The 17,743-nt window shown below is 41.0% G+C and overlaps 1 protein-coding gene across 2 annotated transcripts in view; it reads right to left on the reverse strand.

Moving 5' to 3' along the window:
• The window catches only part of IGBP1 (immunoglobulin binding protein 1), a 43,957-nt gene extending 26,520 nt beyond the window's left edge, over nt 1-17,437 (reverse strand). Inside the window, exons 1-5 of one of the 2 annotated variants that reach the window (XM_040265764.1) lie at nt 16,700-17,437; nt 16,021-16,314; nt 7,364-7,559; nt 5,343-5,422; nt 4,496-4,608 (exon numbers count right to left, since the gene is read on the reverse strand). In XM_040265764.1, coding sequence (XP_040121698.1) covers nt 4,496-4,608; nt 5,343-5,422; nt 7,364-7,559; nt 16,021-16,314; nt 16,700-16,890 — 874 coding nt within the window. In that variant the 5' untranslated portion in view covers nt 16,891-17,437. The remainder of the gene's footprint in view (nt 1-4,495; nt 4,609-5,342; nt 5,423-7,363; nt 7,560-16,020; nt 16,315-16,699) is intronic. The other variant, XM_040265765.1, reaches the window with a different exon arrangement.
• Nucleotides 17,438-17,743: the final 306 nt, after the last annotated feature.

The following is a 17,743-nucleotide window of genomic DNA, read 5'->3' on the forward strand; positions in this document are numbered from 1 at the left end:
TGCCAAAGAATGTTCAAACTACCACACAATTGTGCTCATTTCACATGCTTGTAAGGTAATGCTCAAAATTCTTCAAGCTTGGCTTCAACAGTATGTGAACCAAGAGCTTCTAGATGTACAAGCTGGATTTAGAAAAGGCAGAGGAACCAGAGGTCAAATTGCCAACATCTGTTAGATCACAGAAAAAGGAAGAGAATTCCAGAAAAACACCTACTTCTGCTTCATTGACTATGCAGAAGCCTTTGACTGTGTGGATCACAACAAACTGGAAAATTCTAGAGATGGGAATATCAAACCACTTTACCTGCCTTCTGAGAAACCTGTATGCAGGTCAAGAAGCAACAGTTAGAACTGGATATGGAACAATGGACTGGTTCAAACTGGGAAAGGAGTATGTCAAGGCTTTATACTGTCACTCTCCTTATTTAACTTATATGCAGAGTACATCATGCAAAATGCAGAGCTGGATGAATCACAAGCTGGAATCAAGACTGCCAGGAGAAATATCAACAACCTCAGATATGCAGATGATACCACTCGAATGGCAGAAAGCAAAGAGGAACTGTTGATGAGGGTTAAAGAGGAGAGTGAAAAAGCTGGCTTAAAACTCAACATTCAAAAAACTAAGATCATGGCATCTGATCCCATTACTTCATGGCAAATAGACGGGAAAAAAATGGGAACAGTGGCAGACTTTATTTTGGGGGGCTCCAAAATCACTGTGGATGATGACTGCAGCCATGAAATTAAAAGATGCTTGCTTCTGGAAGAAAAGCTATGTCAAACCTAGACAGCATATTAAAAAGGAGAGACATCACTTGGCTGACAAAGGTCCATATAGTCAAAGCTATGGTTTTTCCAGTAGTCTTGTATGGATGTTAGAGTTGGACTATAAAAAAAGGCTGAGTGCCAAGTGATGCTTTTGAATTGTGGTACTGGAGAAGACTCTTGAGAGTCCTTTGGACAGCAAGGAGAGCATACCAGTCAATCCTAAAAGAAATCAACCCTGAATATTCACTGGAAGGACTATGCTGAAGCTGAAGCTCCAAAACTCTTGCCATCTGATGTGAAGAGCTGACTCATTGGAAAAGACTCTGATGCTGGGAAAGATTAAGGGCAGAAAAAGTGGGTGAAAGAGGATGAGATGGTTGGATGGCATCACCGTCTCAATGGATATGAGTTTGAACAAACTCTGGGAGATAGTGAAGGACAGGGAAGCCTGGTGTGCTGCAGTTCATGGGTCACAGTCAGACATGACTTAGCGACTGAACAACAAATGACATACGATGTTGAGCATCTTTTCATATGCTTATTTGCCATCTGTATAATCTTCTTTGGTGAGGTGCCTGTTAAGGTCTTTTGTTCATTTTTAAATTGAGGTGTTTAATTGAGGCAGTAGTTCTGGGACCCACTGTTCCAAATGGGAAGGTGACAACAATTCATATCATTGCTCTTCTATGTGTAATATGTACTTTATCTCTGACAGCTTTCAAAATTTTCTTTTACTTTTGTTTCAGCAGTCTGACTACAACATGCCTATGTGTGGTTTGCATTGTATTCAACATGCTTGCTTGGGGCTTACTGAAATTTCTGAATCTCTAAATTTGTCTTTCACAGATTTGGGGAAAATTTCAGCCATTATTTCTTCAAAATTTTTTTTATTTCCCCTTATCTCTCTTTCTCCTCTCTTACTGGTATTCCAAATGTACACATGGTAAACCTTTTTACATTTTTCCACAAGTCATTGAGACTCTTCATTTTTTTCTAATCTTTTGATTTTCAGATTGGCTAATTTTTATTGATCTATCTTCAATTTAACCATTTCTTCTGTCATTGCCAATATGTTATTTAGTTGCTTAGTCCTATCTGAATCTTTTTCAGCCCAATGGACAGTAGCCCATCAGGCTCTACTGTCCATGGGATTTCCCAGGCAAGAATACTGGAGTGGGTTGCCATTTCCCTATCCAGAATTTGCTATTAAGCTTATTCAAATTAAAAAAAAACTGAAATATAGTTGACATACAATATGTTAGTTTCAGGTGCATTACGGTGGTTTGACATTTGCATATATTATAAAATGATCACCATAAGTCTGGTAACCATCTGTCCACACAAAGTTATGATATTATTGACCACATTCCTTATTCTGTATATTACATCCCTGTGGCTTATTTATTTTATAATTAGAGGTTTGTAGCTCTTCTTTAAGATTAATTATCTGATTGTAGATTATTTGTGAATTTTTTTTTTTTTACTATCTCTAGTTTCCAAATTTTATACAAGGAAGAATGCCCTTTTTTGCAATGAGAAAAAAAGAATATGAATTAAACATCTCTCTTATCCTGTAGGGTAAGTTTGACCTTTTAGACTATAAGATTATGGAGTTGGTAAGTCCATCTGTATGACAAAATTATGGAGAAGGAAATGGCAATCCACTCCAGTGTTCTTGCCTGGAGAATCCCAGGGATGGGGGGGCCTGGTGGGCTGCCGTCTATGGGGTCGCACAGAGTCAGACACGACTGAAGTGACTTAGCAGCAGCAGCAGCAGCAGCAGCTAAGACATAGACCTTACACCTATCACAAGATTTAACTTAAAATGGATCATAGACATAAATGTAAAATATAAAACTATTGAAGATAACATAGGATAAAATCTATATGACCTTGGTTTCCCTCCAGTAGGTAATGAAGACCATAGAAATTTGCTGCCAAGTCAGAGTCATGCTCAGACTGGTGTTGTGTAGAAGTTGCCTGATAAGCAAAATGGCAGTCTCTGCAATCTTTTCTCTATGTGTGTGCACATGTGAGGTTTGTAGCTCTTAATCCCCTTCACCTGTTTCACCTCTTGAACCTCCCTCTCCCATGGCAACCACCCATTTCCCCCTCTGTATCTATGAGTCTGTTTTAATTTTTAAACTTCAGATATTATATTTTTCAGTTCTGGAATTTTTTGTGTATAGTTTCTACTTCTTTGAGATTTATTACCTTTTCATTCATTACAAGCATATTTTCCCCTATGCCCTTGAGCACAGAAATAAGCTGCTTTAAAGTCCTTGTCTGCTGATTTCGACATCAGAATCATCTTGGGGATGGTCTCCACTGACTGCTTTTCCTCTTGAGCATAAGTCACATTTTCTTTTTCCATATAGTAGTTTAGAATTGAATCCCAAACTTTCTGAATGATATGTTAGAGATTCCAAATTCTGTAAAAAGTACTGATTTTTTGTTTAGCTATTTCTCACTTAATTTCTATAGAATGAAAATTCCAAGTTCTCTTTCTCTGCATTGGGTAAAGCTGGATTAACCATTCAGTTATTTTAGACTTACTGAGGGTGCTTGGAATCAATCCTATGCATGCATAGCTTAGCAGTCTGCCAGAGATTTGGGAAGGGTTTATATAGAGAATTAGGGCTCCTCCTCAGTGGTTTCTCTCCTGGGATATCTCCTCAGTTTTCAGAGGCTATAATCATCCTGAATCTGTTCTCTCATTCCTCAAACTATAAGACTGCAGGTTTCTATCCAAGTTTTATTTATCTCCATATTACAGCAACTGCAGCCTGCTCATGGATGAAAAGCTATAAAAACACAGAAAACCCTTTCAAATGAGCACTTTTCTCCATGCTATAGTGGAAACAGCATTAGAACTGGGAATTTTAGGGCCTGTATTAAAATTCTAGCTTGGCCACTTTCTAGCTATGTTTACTTTGGGTCAGTTCTCAGATACCATTTCCTCATTCTAAAATGGGAATAAGAATGTTTGCTTCATGGGGTTGTTAAGAATATAAAGTTAGATAATACATGAGATATGGAAAATAGGCTCAGAGGGGCTATGATTGTCCTATTAAGTGGTAGGAGTCATTGGTTATTCCAGATCTGACCATGCTTTTTCTGCTATATCATACTGCTTCCATCTAATGACTACCAACTCTACCTTTCCCTCCCAAAGACACCTGCAAGTACCTAGTATGATCTAATTACCAAGGTGAGCTCAAAGAACACAGTAAGCTAAAGTTCTTACCCACAAGAAGTTTCAAGTACCATTACCTTCTCATTGGTGACTGCCGTGCCGTCTGTGTCTCCTTTTGGTCACTCTCAGGGCCTCCAGATAACTGTTTTGTTATATTCTGCTCAGTCTGTAACTGTTATCTATAGGAGGGGTTGGCCTGATAACAACCTACTCTGCTGTTATCAGAAGCAGAACTGCTAACTGTGGATTTTTGGCTTTGCTATCTATCTTTTCAGTCTGTTTTTACGCCATGATATATGGAAAATTTAAAAAAACTATGCTGCTTCACTGCCTCCATCTTCCCAGAATCACATGCTATTTACTTTAATAATAAATGAAATAAAATACTGGCTAGAATCTGTTACTCAGATTCTTTGTCCAGATTTCTTTTGCTCTAAAGGGCAATGATACATGGTCTGAATTTAACTGCTAGAGAGTTAGGGACCAGTAGTGTAGTAGTATAATTACTCGCCTCCCACCCCTTCATACCTGACGTTGTCTTGGCTATTCCCTGATCTGGTAATGCTCCAAATTTCTGATGCTGTTCATACCAGTCATTCACTGTCATAGATGCCAGACTTGGATAACCAGCTCCAAATACTCTGCAAGAATCACACTATGTTTAGAAAAGTAAACATAAATAGCACTATTAATAAGCCTCTTCTGTTTAGTGGTAAAGCTTGTATCTGTTTCCTCCTTGCTCCCTTATCCAGCTATCCTCTGAGGAGTTGTGTAAATTCCTGTGAGGACAGTGAAGAGACACATCCAGGGAGGAGAATTAAAGGCAGGAGCTTTCACAAGAAGATAAAGGCCCAGAGTTATCTCCCAATAAGCAATCTCAGAAGCTAATGCCCCACAGAATGATGATATAATGGAAGGAGTATTTATTCTTGGTGGGTCTAAAAGATACACAGAGGAAGGAGATTCTTCTGCAACCTTATGGAAAAGGTTCATCTTTAATCTCAGAATTAAAACCTAGATAGGCAAACATGACCATTTGAGAATTGCAGCTGAAGGAAACAATGGGAAACAATTTTAAGGGCTACAATTCTTTAGATTCTTTTTTCCTTCTTTCTGTATTTAATTCATTAATTATTTATTTTTGTTGGCTTCCTTTTGAGCCTAGTTTTAAGCTCAAGTTTGTAAGGGAAATGTCTGATGATGAGAGCTACAGAGAAAGTATTGGAAGAGATAATATTCCTTTGATGGAAGAACAGTTTCCCCAGGTGAAGCCATGACCTTTATTTAACAATGCCCATTCTGTTACTCATGCACTGTAAATGAACCATAAAAATAGGGGGCTTGCAAAGGCAACCCACTTTTTAATACCACCTACTTGGCTTGGGCAATGTTCCGAGTGAGAACAAACGGTTTCATTGGAGGCCTGTCCTGACGAGATGACTGAGAAGTTGATGCCTAAAAAGGAAATTAATTATCAGAAGTGTATTTGTCATTTTGCCCACCCCACTGCAGGTTCTTAAGTCTTTAGGTGCTTGAAAAACCCTATTTATCAGACTCTAAGATATATTAGCAGAATACCAATGGTGGAGGTTGGTTAGCTCTCCTGAGATGGCCCAAGTATCATGCTGGAAAGGGAGGAAGAGAAAGCTCTTCCAGGAATCATTTCACAAGTGAAAAATTACTTGACTTTAAAACTCTCCCCTCCAAAGAGGTAGATTCCAAAGCTTTCTTCCATGTTCCACCTAAACCTCTTGAGTTGAATTTGAAGCCCCTTTCCTCAGCCTGGCTTTCAGGGCTAAAGCTGAATTATTAAGACCTTTCTGCTAAAACCCTGTCCAATGTAATTATGCTATTAAATGTCAAGAGCTCCCTAGGGTGTTTTAGAAGTGGATGTTCCTAAATGCAAGCGGGGTAGGAAGAATGGGTTAGTATATTTCATATACAGGTGTACAGAAATGTTTCAAGGAATCTTGGCTGTTCAGGGGCATACCAAAACAAACTATGGTCTAAGAAAAAATGTTCACTTTGTAACATCACTTACATAGCCAATCCCAATACCAAAGGAGAGAAAAACAAAAAAACAAAGGAGACAGGAGGATCCAGAATAGTCCAGCCTCATAGTAATGGGTTTGAAACCCATTCATCTAGATATACTCAAGGTGCCTTGAAGCTTTAGAATATTAATTGTTCGTTCTTTGATCCCTTAACATAAGGAACTAGGTTAATGTTACCCTGAGGCAAAAGCTCCTGGGCTAATTAGTACAAATCAAATTAGCAAGAGTTCTCTGAGGACTTAAATGGCTGCAGCTAGTTGATTAATACAACTCAATTCATGTTATATCCTGAACCAAAAAGTAACCGGTAGCAGAGCCAGATATATTTTTTTTCTTTTCTATAATTCTTCCCTCTTCCTTTTTTTTTTTTTTTTTTAAACAAACCCTTGTGTTGAGGGCTGACTTTCAATAGATCACAGTGAAGCAGCTGCTCTGCTATGTACGAAACCCCAACACAGAGCCCAACATTTTGAAAAATCAGCTCCAAAACATAGTTATGGTCTTCAGGTACAGCCAAAGTGGTATTATACCAAGTTTTCTCTACCATTATGCCTAACATTTTGTGCATAGAGGTCCTTGCTGTGTTTCATACTTGGGTGACCTATGGTGTGAGTATATCACTGTGTAAGGTTAGCTTTTGATTTCTCCCCCAAACAAAACATATTTCATGTCTTTTATCTTCTTTTTAAGTTTTTCCTCTCTCTTCTCCAGTTCCACTTTTCTTCATTCCCATCCTATCCCTCTTCCTGTTTATTACAGTCAAGCACAGATTTTCAAGGCACACCTCCCTATGCCTTCCTTCAGCAGTCATGACTGTGTGTGCGCTAAGTTGCTTCTGTCATTTCTGACTCTTTCTGACTTTATGGACTCTGGCCTGCCAGGCTCCTCTGTCCATGGGATTCTCCAGGCAAGAATACGGGAGTGAGTTGCCATGCCCTCCTCCAGAGGATCTTCCTGACCCACAGGTCAAACCTGCATCTCTTACGGCTCCTGCACTGGCAGGTAGGTTCTTTACCATTAGCGCCACCTGGGAAGCGTCCCCAGTCATGACTGCTCACAGCCAAAAGCAGTTTTCACTTCAAAGAAGACTCCCCCTCCTCTCCTGGCATGTCACAAAATTACAGAAGACCAGAACTGTGTTACAGTTAGAAAGCACTAGGGAACACTACTATAAACTAGAAAGAAAGCTATCCTAGAGAACCTTCAGCCTTCCTCCACTAAGGTTAATAAGAACAGTGATTTTATGGAAACATGAAAGGTTTTTAATTTGATTACTCTCCTGTAGAAGATTCAAATCTCTGACAGTAGCTTTTTGAGCTATTTAGGCAGTGACCAGGCTTACCTCTTTTGCGGAGTCTTTTTCTCTCAAGATCTTTATCTCCTGGTCAATGCTCTCAATCTCTTCTAAGCTGATACCAATCCACCTTCGAAGGTGAAGGAGGTAATATTCACGAACATGCTCATCATCTGCTTGACCACTTTCCACAGCAGATTTCAGTGCAGACAACCTATGCTCCACCTCCTTCTTCTGCTTGTATCTGTTCCACAGAAAAGTATTACCCGTGAACTTAAAAATAAAGAAGTGCTCCTTGAAAAGAAGGCCAAAATATGATTTTACCTTTGCAAATGATCAGGTAGTAAGGATGACGATTTTCACTTTGGCAAAAGTAATGATTTTATACCTCAGAATTTGCCATCAAGGCCATTCTCACAAGACTACAAGGCGAGGAAGGGATCAGTAGAGGCAGAAAAATACATTCTAAAGCCAGAGAAATATAGAGGAAACCTGATCTGAGCAACTCTTTCTATCATCTTTCGAGATGGGAGTACTTTAGTAATTTTATGATATCAACCTTTATTAGGTCAGGTGCTTAGTATCATACAATGTCCATTTGGGAATTATAGCTTCAAATAATCATAGAATTTTTATTTACCTGCCACTGATGCAGGAATTCCTAAAAAATGGTCATCTCTTCTTCTGGGCAAAATGTTTCCAGCTCTTCTGACTCATCCTGTATAATTTAAAGACTCATATCCACCCTACCTGCCTTTTCCAAGATGCATTCTAGTATGTCATCTATCACTCACTGGACAACTATTTACTGAGTACTTATTGTGTGACATGCACTGTTCTCAGTGCTTGAGCCACAACAGTACTTACAAAAGAGTCCTTGCTCTCCTGAGGCTTTCATTCTAGTGTGAGCAGTCAAAAAGAAATAGATGTCAGGTGGTGATAAGTCCTCTGAACAAGCCAAAAAAAAAAAAAAAAAAGGCAAGGTAAACTGGATAGGATGGTGTGAAAGTAGGGGTGTTCAGGAGAGACTTCTCTAAAGAGGTGACACTTGAGCAAAGACTTCAAGGAAATAAGTACAGAAGCCATGACAGGATCTGGAAGAGTGTTCTAAGGGGGAAAAGCAAATATGAAGGTCCTTGGGTGGGAGAGTGCTGCCCTGACATGTTTGAGGAATAGCAAGGAGGCCAGTGTCGTTGGCATGGAAGATGATAGGAAATGAGGTCAGAGAGATAGCCAGGGCCATATAGAACCCAAAAGGCTAATAAGACATGAAATATCAGATGTCAAATGTTTTGAATGAGAAGAGAAAGTCACTGGAAGCTTTTAAATAGAATACATGATGTGAAAACTTTTTTAACGGACTACTCTGACTGGACTGTGAGAGGCTAGGAGGCAAGGGTGGAAGCAGGAAAATCAATTTAAGAGGGTACTGCCATAATCCAGGTTGAGAGTGACTTGAAATAGGGAGGTGGTAAGATCCAGATGTAATTAAAATATAAAGCAGTATTTGTTGATTTATTGGATGTAAGGGCTTGAGGGAAAGAGGAATAAAGAAAAAACTCCACAGTTTCTGAGAGAAGTATCTTGAAATACCTATGTCTAGAACTCTAGAACTCCACTCCAGACCTCCGGGATCAGATGCTTCTCTGCAGGTGTTCACTCAAATCTGGAATTCTTAACTGGAGTTCAATGGACAGAATTTGGGGAGGAAGGGTGTCTTTGAACTCCCCCAATTTTGTATAGAACTCTATTTGTATGCTTTTTTTTTTTTTTGCTGAGAAGATGTTAAAGGAGGTCCATGACCCACAAAAAGTCAAGAACCACTGCTCTGGAAACATTCTTTATTATAAAAACTTTTAGGCTCTTCTGTTCCTTTTAATTAACAAGTGGGCACTTTATGCAATGTTACAAATAAATGTCACAGCACCATCATAGGTGGCCTTCTAAGTAAAACACTACACAGGTCAATCCTAGTTCATGAATGCTATCACAGACATCTCCTGAGAACATTAAACTCTGATGCCACTCCTACCCCACCCTCTTTCCTGATGTACCTAAGTCAGGAAAAAAAAGAATACCAGGACCTTAAATGTATATAACCTGGGGTAAATTCTGCGTTAGTCTCCTGGGCCTCTGAATAAGGTTCTTATGCTTCCTTTCCTACTCTCCACATATATGGAGTCTAATCGCACTCTCTGGTCTTTCTTCTCTACTCCCTTTGCTCCTACGACTTTGTTACTAGTCATCTTTGGGACTTCTAAGCTCCTGAATACCTGATCTTTGAGGCCAGTGTTTTTTAAACCTTTCTTAGCAGAAGAATCCTTGCTTCTTATGAGAGCTTATTTTGAACTCCAATAAGCAATAAAAGATAAAACTACCTTGGTTAAATCAGAGAAAGGCTCCCAACATCTCCCCTACCCAAGCACTGTGACGAAATCTTAGGGCTCCAGGAACAGACTGTAAAACACTGTCCTAGACCTTCATCACTGTTCTAGATTTCCCATGGTGAGCCACTACATGCAAACAATCCTTATCACCCAGTGCCTGTCACCCTTCTGACTCTGGGCAACTTTCATCATTCCCCTTTTCTGTTCCCAAGCTGCTGAAGAGAGCTAACCAATTACAAATTTGTTGTCAAATGAGTCAACGACAAATTTGTATGATTAAACTTCAGTGCAACAGTCACTCTTGTTCAGTTATCATCTTCTTCATCTTTTGTGAAATCCATGCCACCATCATGCTAATCAGATGACCAGTCAATGGAGAAATTCAATTTCCCTTTTTACCTTCAAATCTTTATAGTGTCAGCTTTCCTCCTCTTCTCTTGCCTTTAAGGAGGCACTGTTGTCTTTACCAAGGAAATGTCTTTACCATTCTGCTATCAATCCAGTCCCCATCCACATTCTTCCAGGCCTCACTCATTCAACTATCCTCCCTGTCATTTGCAGTTACAATTTTTCACTCTACCAGTGCCTTTCCCCTAACCTGTTCTGTCTTTTCAAATGACCACTCTTCTCTCTGTTCTAAACAACACTAGAATTTGTCATTTGAAGACCTGAGTTTAAATCCTAGCCTGGCCACTTACAAGCCATGTAACTTTGGACAAGTCAATACTGAGAGCCCATTTCCTTATTTCTAAAATGGGATAATATCTGCTTCATGGCACTGTTAAGAGGATCAGATGACCAATACTCATGAAAGTGCTTTGTAAGCAGCAATACAAATAATGTTAGCAGATGAGAAAAATTAAAAGTTGAGAGGGGCTAGATGATGCCCCATCTATTAGGTGGCAGAAATTGGATGGGTCACCCCAGGTCTGACTCAAAAGCCCAGGATTTTTCTGCTACACCATATTGCTTCCATCTTTCTGATGACCACTCTGTCCTTCCCAAAGATACCTCAAGTACCTACCATGATCCAAGTACTGGGTTGGGTACCAAGGATATACAATGACATATTACAATACTAAGGATACAATTAGTCATGGTCTCTGACCTTTAGAAGTTCCAAGTCTAGAGAATAACAGATAGTTATGCCCAGATAAGTAACAAAAACTAAATGCCATAGTATCTGGGAGGGGAGACAGGTAGGGAGAAACTTCAAAGAAGACATGACATTTGTTCTCTATCTTCTCCGGGCTTCTTTCTATAAGTACTTCCATCTGTACCTTGTTGAGTCTCCTATCTCTGACTGCCCTTTTCTTTCTCATCCTCCTTCCTTAATTTGCCCCAAGGTTTTATCCTTGGCTTTTTTCTCTCTGCATGTGTTTTTTTCCGTCTAATCAAGGCTATGGTTTTTCCAGTGGTCATGTATGGATGTGAGAGTTGGACTGTGAAGAAGGCTGAGCACCAAAGAATTGATGCTTTTGAACTGTGGTGTTGGAGAAGACTCTGGAGAGTCCCTTGGACTGCAAGGAGATCCAACCAGTCCATTCTGAAGGAGATCAGCCCTGGGATTTCTATGGAAGGAATGATGCTAAAGCTGAAACTCCAGTACTTTGGCCACCTCATGCAAAGAGTTGACTCATTGGAAGAGACTCTGATGCTGGGAGGGATTGGGGGCAGAAGAAGGAGCGACAGAGGATGAGATGGCTGGTTGGCATCACTGACTCAATGGATGTGAGTCTGAGTGAACTCCGGGAGTTGGTGATGGACAGGGAGGCCTGGCGTGCTGCAATTCATGGGGTCACAAAGAGTCAGACACGACTGAGCGACTGAACTGAACTGATCCATACCCATCGATGCTCCTGAATTTTTATCACTAGCTGCAAAACAGTGTCATAAGTTTTAGTTACACATTTCCATCTGTTTATGGACACAGCTGTCCAGTTGTCACATCAGGACCTAAATTCAGTAAGTCCTAAACTAGACTCATTATTTACCCAGCTTCTACCTCTCCACTTCTGTCAAAAGAATGTAGGTTCAATTAATCAACAAGACTTACACTTACTCCTCAAAGATGAGAATTAAGAGTAGAGAAGATATGTGAAGAAACATGCTTTGAGAGAGAAAGAGAGAGAGGACATACTACTTAGGTGTTTTATGTAGGATGACCTCAGTGTGTAAATGAGGCAGAGGATGGAGGACTTACAGAAATTGAATAAGGATTTAAACAATTTGTTTTCTAATCATATAAATGCTTCTTGAAAAAGTAGTATCTGACAGTTGTAACTTTATTATCATCTCTTCCCAGTTGGAGTACTATTATAACATGTTAACTTGTCTTTCTGCATCCCTCTTCCTTTTCAGTGTTCTATACACATCACTTCCCTAGAGTCCTCTGACCATACTACTTTTAGCTTCTGCCAAACCAGACTCTTCTCCATTTCCTGTACATACCTCAAACTACCTTGCCTTAGACTTTTTTTGCTCATGTTGTCTCCACATGCCGCTTGTCAACAAGACATGTTTTTTGAGCACCTTCTATATGCCAGGCCCTGTGCTGGACATACCACAGAGAACAAGAGAGAAATGGCTACTGCTCTCATGGAATATACATTTTAGTAGTGAAAAAAGACAAAGCCCAGAAAGACATAAATGAAGAGCATTTCCCCCAAAGAGAACAACACGTACAAAGATTCTGTAGAAGGAAAGAGCTGGATCTGTTCAGAACTGAAAGAAGGCTATTATGGCAGGAGTCCAGTGAACAGGGGGAGTACAATATATGATGAGACCAGAGAGAGGCAGATGCAGATCATCCACGTCTTTATAGTTAACAGCTTGGATATTTTAGATAAGACATGCTGCTGGCCTAAGTGAAGGTATGACAGTGGAGAAAGAGATAAACAGAAGGACATTAGGTATATTTTGTAGCTGGAACTGGTAGGCCTTGTTGATGGACTGGATGCAGCAATCCAGAAGGGAGGAACTGAAGCCAACTCCTAGGTTTCTAGCTTAAAACAACTGGGTGAATGGCAGTCTCTTTATTGAGATCCTTAGGACTTGGGTGTGAGGGTACATTTGGGGATTAAAAAGCCAACAATTCAATTTACGGCAAGTTAAGTTTGAGAGGTCTGTGAAACATCCACAAACAGTGCTGGAAGCACAAGTCTGAAGGTCAGGGAAGGCCTGAGCTAGTATATAAATATAGGAGCCATTAACAAAAACATAATGTTGATATCTTGTCTGTTGGGCATTAAAAAAAAAGTTCAAAGATCAAGCTTTCAACCAAAGAAATACAAATCAAAACAATGAGGTATCTTTCTTGTTTGCCCATCTGGTGGGGGGAGGGGGAGGGGATACACTTTGAAACTTTGTTACTATGGAAAGCAATATTGTTACCATCAAGAGTCTTAAAATATTCAAACCCTTTAATCTAGGCACTTACTGGTCCTTCTAGAAATCTATTCCAAGGAAACAGTGAGAGATACATTTATGTTTCTTTGTAGCATTACTTAGAATAACAAAATCAAATAAAAACCTCTACCCATTAACAGTCTAGGCATTTGACAATAAAAGATTAGCTTAAATAATTATAAGACTGATACTATTTAACCATTAAATATCTTGGCTTCAAAAGACAAAGGAAATCACAATAGGATGTCAGGTTTTAAAAAAGAAAAAATGATATTCCTCCAAATGTATTGACTAAAATAACTATGTATCTGAAAGGAAAGACATCAGGAAGTTAACAAAGATTGTCTCAGTGCTAAGATGAAAGCTTATTTTTAATTAAAAAAAAATTTTCTGTTTTCCAACTTTCACGAGTATTAATTACTTTTACATTCAGGCAAATCTGTAATTTACATTTTTAACCAAGCTTCTCCTCTTATCTCAAATGCTACTACATTGTGAAATCTTTCCCTTATCCCTCCAACCAGATATGATCACTCCCTGGTCATTCTCTACAACACCATTTGTATCTCTCTATTGCATTTAGTTGTTGGTTTTGGTTTTTTTTTTTGATACATTGCAATTATTTCGATACCAAATTCACTGTTTAAACTGGTATAAGCCAACAGACTACCTCTACCTTCTTACAGAGGACATGACACTGAATTCCACTTCATATCAGTCTATCCCATTTCCTCAAAAATCATTCTGTTGCTCACTAGCTCTTAATCGTACTTTATAATTTAAAGCCCTTACCACCTAAAGTCACATTTTTATTTACTAGTTAGTCTGTCTCCTCCACCAAAACAAGAGCTCCATGAGGGCATGGACTCTTGTCTGGTTCTCCATTACCTAGAACAGTTCCTGGCACATAGTAAAGGCTCAATAAATATGTTAAATGAATCAATCAATTTTCAGCTCTCTAGACCAGGCCTCTCCAGAGTTTCATGCTACAGATACCTCTACTTGGATGTCTTCTAGGCACCTTAAATGCAACATGTCTCAATATAGAATTCATACTCTCCCCTATCTACTCTTCCTCTTCTATTCCCCATCTCAATGAGTTCCAGTCTTCCAACTACGTCAGAAACATAGACATCTCCCATGCTGCTTCCTTCTACCCTACCTGCCAAAACAAACTGATCACCAGGTTTTCTGCAGATTCAACCCTATAAATAAATATATCCCCCCATCCCTTCTGCCATTTGGATAGTAAGGCCTCCATTACCTCTGTGACCTAATTGGATCTAATCTTCTCCCTCAGAATGCTTCCTAACTGCTGCCAGATTATGCAAGTTAAAGGGCAAATATAACCTTGCTACTCTTTGCGGTGGGATGGGGGTGGGGGGGACCTCCAGTGGATCCCAAGTCACCAACCAAAGTTCAAGCTCTTTAGCATGGCCTAATAGTAGGTAACATAGAATATTTACTATGTGTCAGATACTGTGCCAGCTGTTTTACATGGTTTATTTTATTAATGCCTCTTAACCCTATGAGATAGGTACCATTGTTACTTATACTTCACATATGAGGAAACCTGAGGCTCAGGCAGGTTACACAAGTTACCCAAAGTTCAATGGCTTATAAGTAGAACTGAGTCTCAAACCCAGGTCTCTGACTCCACCACCTGTACTTTGCTACAAAGATCTAACAATAGCTGACTGAGTGCTTACTGTATCAGACACTGCTGAGTTTTTAAAATTCATTTCTCTTCTAACTACTTTATAGGACCTATTATCATCCAGTGTTACACCCGGGGAAATTAAGGCAGTGAGAGGCTAAGCAATTTACCCAAAATCAGAATGATTAAATGCTGGAGCTGGGATTCAAACCTCCTTCCCAAGTTTCCAGAACAAAGTTGTTCCTTCACCTTCCTCACACCCCAAGCTCTCCCTGGTTTGAACCCTACAACATTTTTCAGTATTCTTTCCCCCTCTTCACCACCCACTTTGTGTTCCAGCATCACCTAACTGTTTACAGTTGTTCTTCACCCCAACAATGTGGTCTTTAATGCCCCTGTAGCTGTTCTACTGCTATTATCTCTGCTGGCTAAAGCCATCCTTTCCTCTTCCTCTAGATAATACTCCTATGCATCCTTAAGCAACTCACCACAGGAGTCACCTCTGCCAGGAAGCCTCTTCTCTCCTGCTCCCTCTTTGGTTAGGTGCCCTTTTTCTCTGCTCTCCCAATACTTTACACATTTTCTTATCACATCATTCTATAATTTATATCATTTCTATGCTTCTTTTCCTCACCAGATTGTATGCTCTTCCAAGGAAGAGACCACCCACATTCATACAAATGCCCATACCCAGTTTGAATCCCCACTGCCTAGCATAGCTCCTAAACACTGTGAGCACTTTCACATGATGAAGCTATGCCAGTATTAAGGTTAGTCCAGGATGTTACACACCTGATCCAGTATTGTTAGAACAGAGCTTCTCAATCAATGGACCAAAAATGGACTATAGTTATAAGATATCTGTGCCTTTCAGAGATACTTACCCCACTGTGAAGTGAAGTGAAGTGAAAGTTGCTCAGTCGTGTCCGACTCTGTGACCCCATGGACTGTACAGTCCATGGAGTGCCCCACTGTACCGTGTGAATATTGCTATGCTGTGATGTGGGAGAGATTAGGAAACACTGCTAAAACTATATTGTTGCTGTTGGCAACCATAAGGTGCTAGAAGTCTGACAGGGATGATCATTTCAACCAAGGCAGAGGCTTCTTGAAAAACTGAGAGTTTGCTCTTACCAGGGCCTATGCTCAATAAGAGCCCAAATAGTACAAACACCATTGTTTCCCACCCCCCAGAAAAAAACATGCACCCTTCCCCAATAGCACTGCCATTAGGCAGTCCTCAAATGACCCACCTCTCTATTTTAGCCTGTCTCTGAGATGCCATAGCAACGATGCTAGGATAGGCCATGGAGGAATTAGCAGTGTTATTTTCAGCTGAGTTGGTCTTGGTTTTGGGCAGCTCAAACTCTGCCACATGATAGTACTGGCACTGCGTTAAGTAGTTTAAAAAGTGTTCTCGAGCCCACTGCAAATGATCTAGACGCTTGCTGGGATTGACTTGTTTCAGGGCGAACGCTCCTTGAAATGCTGGCACCATCAGGTACTTCAGGTCGGTGGACGCGATTTCCTCCAAATCTTCATTTTGGCTGCAAAGAGCAGAGTAGGCTGTGAAGTCTGGCTAGGCATTCCAACTGTGGCCCTTGCTTCCTGGGGGAGGGGAGGGCTGGGATCGGGGTGGGACAAAGGGAGGCGGCACCTGGAACAGCTGCCGGCTTTCTTCAATGAAAGTGGCTGAGCACTCACATCCAATGCCTCTGCAAATAACCGAAACTAAGCAGGAGAGTCGTCGGAAATTAACTATCTTGGAAGAGAGGTAGAGAATGCAAGCAATGCACACAAGATCGCAGGGGGAGGTAGGATAGAAAGGCTCCCAGTTTCAAAGGTCTCCTCCACCCAGGCTCAATGGCTCCACCTTTGGTGATCATCATTACTTACGTTCTCTGCTTTTGGTTACTACCCTCTCGCCCATACCTGAACAACTCGAGCTGCGACAACATTTCTGCAGCCTTCTTCAGGAGATCCAGTCCCTTGAACACCTTATCTTGGATTATTCGGGAGCCGGTGGGTTCAGTTGAGATTTCCACTTCGTCCAAAAGCTGCTTGCTGGTTTCGAACAGCTCGGGGAGCCGCGGTAACAGTAACTCGTCTTCGACTGCTGCCATTTTAGGGAGGGAGGAACCCGGAAAACCTCACTTCCGGGGTCAAAGGCAACCCTGGGAAAGCTGAGCTAGGCGAGAGATGAAGAAACCGGAAGGGGCGCCGCATTGGTCCAGTAGCTCCATTGTTACCTAGGCGTCTGAAAATTTCCGTAGGCTGCTGTTAACTCAGCCTAGCAACCGTTTCCATGAACTCACTTTGTTATGCTGCCTATTACAAGTAGTAGACATCTGTTACTGAAACACACACGCAAATAAAAAAGCAAACCCCAGGCGCTGCTTTTCGCGTGACTCCTCGTCGCCGACCCGGGCCTGGACTGTGCCATCGGCTCTGAGGATCGGGTGTGACGAGGCTGAATTCGGAGCCAGGGCGGGCGCGAGAAGGCAGGAGCAGGAGCACTCCAGGAGCCGGCCAGGCGAGCGCCTTACCTCGTGAGGCGCTCCCTGGCCACAAGGGCCAGGGCGGTCAGGGGCTCCGAACTCCGCGCAGCTTGCCGGGTTCGCAGGTCTGCGCGCGTGAGAGCGAAGGGCAAGTAGCGCCCCCCTCCGGCTTCCGGCCACCCAGCAGCTCGAGCTTTGGGTTCCTACCGGCCAATCCTCGCCCTTCCTCTTCCCCGCGATGTCACCCCTCTTATACACACATATATACACACACACACACTTAAAAGTTACTGTCACCCTTTTACACACATACACAATCACAAGTCACCCCTCCTATACACACACACACACGTTTTCAAAAGTCACTTCCTCTGAAAACTTCCTTGAGCCCCTTTCCCCTGCCAAATGAAAATTTTTGGTGCATCTCTATCAGAACACCTACCACATATTACAGCTAGTGATTTACAAATCTATCTCC

Source organism: Oryx dammah, unplaced genomic scaffold (genome assembly GCF_014754425.2).
Source record: "Oryx dammah isolate SB20612 unplaced genomic scaffold, SCBI_Odam_1.1 HiC_scaffold_23, whole genome shotgun sequence".
In the NCBI taxonomy this organism is placed as follows: Eukaryota; Metazoa; Chordata; class Mammalia; order Artiodactyla; family Bovidae; genus Oryx; species Oryx dammah.